The following is a 4,733-nucleotide window of genomic DNA, read 5'->3' on the forward strand; positions in this document are numbered from 1 at the left end:
TCCTTCAGTCATTTCCAGAATATTTCAGGGATTCACACCCTACTGTTGTTGGCTTATATTTAACTTCCCTTAAGAGCAAATATTGCATGCTAATTACCAAATTGAAAAATCCTCTTGTTCTTTAATACGTTGCATATCATCATTGACTCGGTGTGGTCTAACCGGTCATGCCAATTAGTCAACTAGTCATGATCCATAAACTTTTAGTTTATGATCGTATATGCATTATATGATAGAATTTAGTGTTATCGTTTCACACTGTCATGTTATATCACTTTCATGCTTTTCACATTTTATTCTCATATAACCACTCCCTTAATTTGCAACTTCTAGTGGTCAACATCATTAGAATTCTCATGATCGATCTCATCATCATAATATTCTCTCCATGATCGTTATCTTTACATCATTCAATATAAAGTCACATTCACTTCAAAGAATGTAGTTGAAACAAAACAAGCTTTCTAGCTTTTATTCATTACTTGGTCACACAAATGTAGAATCATTTCAAACTTTTTGTACTCTCTAATGGTACTGCTGCTTCAGGAGCATACCCCAAGTGTGACAAATGAGATTACTTTATCTGATTTTTCCATATATACTCATCACATAATATATATTGAGAAGTAATTACATAATCGAGTCATGTATGATTTATTGGTCTTAAATCTTACGACCTTATATAGATTTGTCATGATCGGTCGAATGAAGGATCTTCGAATGATCGAATGTGTCTAACTTTATCTCTAGACTCCAAGATGGTAAAAAACAATGACATTAAACATATGGTTCATCATCTATCAATTTACCTAACTAACATAAACATATGGTTTGTTTAAAGGTGAAATCACCAGCTATCTCATGCATTGTATAGTAACAAAATCAAACAAAAATTAATAGCAAACATTGCAATTTAGATTACTCCAAATTCTAACAGAAAGAAACCATTTAACAATTGATAAAGTTACAATACTATTATCTTTAGAACCGGTGTTAAAACATGCCTATCATAGTTTGTATTATACTTCAAACGATTAAATAAACATGGCCAAATACAACTTTAACTATAAATAATAGTCTAGTTATTATTATGTTATAATTATTTCCCATCTTTTAACTAGTAAAGAAATAATATGCTATAAATATGATGCAGACATTCAAAAAATAAAAGTCTATAAACTAAACAAGGAACAATCCAATTAGTTAGGGATTATATATAACAATTAATACCTTTTAATCCGATTGCATAGATAGTTATGGATAAAAGTGCCAAGGCTCAAAGCTTCGTTTTTTTTACTAGTTAATAATACAACGTGTTAGAATTTTCTTTGTATTTCCACCACCACTTTGCCATTAAAGCTAAATTTGCCCTCCGTAGGTCCCCTATACCAGTTCCACCATACTTCCTCGATTTTACCATTTTGTTCCATGCGATCCATCTAATTTTATATTTCCCATCTTTTCTGCCCCAAACAAAATCTCTCCTAATAGCGTCGAGAACTTTAATCACTTGCTTTGGTGCTAGACACATCGAAAATAAGTAGTTAGGTACAGCCCCCATTACTGCCTTTGCCAAAATTATCCTACCTGCAAAAGATAAACACTTTGCCTTTCACGTAGATAATTTAGCATTAAATTTATCGACCACAGGTTTCCAATTTTCACTCGCTTCATATATATTTTTTTTCAAAAAAATAAAAAATATTAATTTAGAGTGTTGCACAAATTACTAGGTGTGTATGATAAATTACGAGTTATGTAGGATAAATTCAAATATATGTAGGATAATTTTCGAAATATATAGGATAACTTTTTATTTATGTGTGTAGAAAAAAAAAATAGTATATAAAATAATTGTCTTATATTTTACAATTAGACTCATGTTTTTTTTTTCTTAAATGAACCGGTAAAGGTATATTTTTGCTTCTATTGACTCATTACACACCATTATATTTATTGAATGTCGTTGTTACATGAATCCAATTTGTCATCAGTTATATCGGTGCTTTAACATTTTTTTTGAATGGCCAACTAAATTACCGGATAAGCATTCTGAGATGTCATCAATCGAGCAAATGCATCTCCTCCTCCATAACGGTCAGAGTTGCATACCGGAGCCACCAAGCCATCAGTTCTAGAAAAAACCCGCCGCCCAAAGGCCCACTGCGGTAAAACCGGTTCGGCTCGGTTTCGAACTAGCGACCTCCAGAGAGTTGTAGTTCTAAACTTCATTGTCACCACCAATGTCCTTCAAAGTAATGCTAGTAGGAGTTGAACTTGGGACCTCAAGTGACTAACAACCACTTGTCAGGACGCTTTAACGTTTTTTTAATCGTCAATTTATTTATAAAATATTCTGAAACTAACACGGTGAAACCAAAAGTCAAGTAACGAGCTTCAAAAACGTTACTTGTTTAAAAAAAATCAATACACGTAAATATCACAATAGAACTCAAACTAGTGAGGCTCCAAATTATAAGAATAACGGTCGTGACTTGCATGATCATGTGAATTAGATAGATAGATCAATGCATTCTTGACAATTACACCTAATTAGACCGTCATGTGAATCTCAAGCAATTTGACAGGCAAAATATCATTTATTAAAAAAAAAAAAACAAAAAGCAAATGGCCTTTGCCCAAAAACACAAGAAAGAAGCACACAAGTTTAAATCAGTCAATCATCATCAAAACATGATACAAATCAATATTTCCCCCTTTCAACTACAGAACCAAAAACTATTTGTTTTCGACTGACTTCGGCTAACCGCTCAAGCATCCACTATATTTAGCACACTCATCCACACAAATCTTGATCATAACCTCACAAAGCTCATCCACCATTTCATCTACATAACCAACTTCAAATTCTTCATCAACTTCATGCTCATCACTTGTTGTGCTTGCATTCACTTCAACCGACCAAACCGACTCATCATCTTCATCATCCAAAGATGAATCATAGCCCTCCAGTCTCTCAGGAAAATCTCTAAACAACAACTTTGTTATCACATTCTTTTCCAAACCTTCTTCTATCTCTTCTTCCTGATCACAAACCACAAAACACAATATAACAAAACCCAAATGAAAACACCTAAAATCAACAAACCCCACATCAAAAATCGAATCAAAACCTGCGAAAGATCGAAGCTTTCTGAACCAACAGTAGACACAGCCAAAGATTCTGAACCAGTGTTGTTATTCTCAGATAATTGAGGGGTATTAGCAGGTGTTGGAGCAACAACATACATTAAAGAACCCCCAAAATTCTTGGGCTCAAATGTAATCCTTTTAATCAAAGCTTCTTCTTCAACTTTCTGCAAAAGGGTCTGCACTTGATCTCTCAATAAAGCCTCACCCGACCCAGGAGTGGTGACGTATTTCGATTCGTCTTCTTCGCTTTCTCTAACTGTCATTCTTTTTTTATAAAAAGTTGATGATGGTGTCTGCATATTCCCAACAGCAAGTCCAACAATTGGTGAATCATTGGTTATGTCAATCAATGCTGATCTTGATTTCAAAACCCTCTTCTCAGATTCTTCAATTTTCCCTGAAAAGTTATAAAGATCCAATCTTTAAGATTATATGATAAAACCCTTATGGTAAAAAGGTTAAAAGATTCAATCTTTAGATGTATATGACAAACCCTAATGGTAAAAAGATCAAAAGATTCAATCTTCAAGATTTTATGATAAACCCTAATGGTAAAAAGTTAAAAAGATTGTATCTTTAAGGTTATATGATAAACCCTAATGGTAAAAAGTTAAAAAGATTGTATCTTTAAGGTTATATGATAAACCCCAGTTGAAAAAAAATGATTAAAAGATTCAATCTTTAACATGATATAATACTCACTTGTAACCAAAGCTTGTGATCTTGTGATTGTTCTTGATGATGATGTTGGAGTCTCCATTGCAGTCTTGATGTTTCTTTTGGTTCAATGAGAATGATCACCCGAAAAACCGAAGCGGGTTGCCGGAAAACTGATTAAGAATGAAGGTAGAGAGGCATTATTCGAAAGAATTTATTCAGGGTTCTAATAACGGTTCATTACAAAATATGACCGTTGGAGATAGGGTGTGTGTTTGCCGGCGATTGTATTTTTGAAACTAGCCGTTAGTGGTATGGTGGGCCGGATCAGCCCATAAAGTTTTCTTAAAGTAATACAGAATTGGCCCATTTTGTACTTTTGTAACAGAATATTTATGTACTTTTGATTATGTTTTATATATAAAGGCCCAAAAAGTAACTTGACAATAACGTAATTGAAGAAATTTGAAGTAATCGTCTATTAGTCTTTATTGGCTAAAAAGGCTATATATTAACGATTGAGAAAAAGATGCCGGTTGTCTTTTTATTATTAAAACCTAATTGATAATAATGTAATTGTTGTGAAACAACGACCTACTAACCTAATAGCAAATCATAAGAGAAAGAGATGTAGGGAGAAAGAGACTGATATTTCATTGATAGATATGATTACAATAGTGGTATATATAGGTGTACAAAACTTGGAGAGAAAGCTAAACTATTTTTGGTGTTGATAACCACATTAATAATAAATATATTCATAACACTCCCCCTTGGTTATCAACATAATACGCTTGATGCTACCTCGTTAAAAACCTTGCTAGGAAAACCCGATGGGACAAAACCATAGCTAAGGAAAAAAGAGTGCAGCGTGTAATGCGCATTAGTTCCCCCTGATACTTCTAGATCAGGTATGTTGCCTC

General features: G+C 33.3%; 1 protein-coding gene across 1 annotated transcript; it reads right to left on the bottom strand.

Moving 5' to 3' along the window:
• Nucleotides 1-2,655: 2,655 nt before the first annotated feature.
• On the bottom strand, nucleotides 2,656-4,258 carry LOC110918185. Its single transcript, XM_022162534.2, has 3 exons — nucleotides 3,856-4,258; nucleotides 3,135-3,550; nucleotides 2,656-3,045 (listed from the first exon to the last, which is right to left on the bottom strand). Exons 1-3 carry the CDS (start codon nucleotides 3,911-3,913, stop codon nucleotides 2,764-2,766), a joined length of 756 nt encoding a protein of 251 aa, XP_022018226.1. The 5' UTR covers nucleotides 3,914-4,258; the 3' UTR covers nucleotides 2,656-2,763.
• Between the last annotated feature and the right edge of the window lie 475 nt (nucleotides 4,259-4,733).

The sequence above is a fragment of the Helianthus annuus genome, chromosome 16 (genome assembly GCF_002127325.2).
Source record: "Helianthus annuus cultivar XRQ/B chromosome 16, HanXRQr2.0-SUNRISE, whole genome shotgun sequence".
NCBI classification, from domain to species: Eukaryota; Viridiplantae; Streptophyta; class Magnoliopsida; order Asterales; family Asteraceae; genus Helianthus; species Helianthus annuus.

Coding starts and splice junctions, on each gene's coding strand:
- LOC110918185 (XM_022162534.2), bottom strand. CDS start 3,913: ATGGAGACTCCAACATCATCATCAAGAACAATCACAAGATCACAAGCT. Junction 3,551..3,855: donor ATCACAAGCTTTGGTTACAA/GTGAGTATTATA, acceptor ATAACTTTTCAG/GGAAAATTGAAGAATCTGAG. Junction 3,046..3,134: donor AAAGCTTCGATCTTTCGCAG/GTTTTGATTCGA, acceptor GTTTGTGATCAG/GAAGAAGAGATAGAAGAAGG.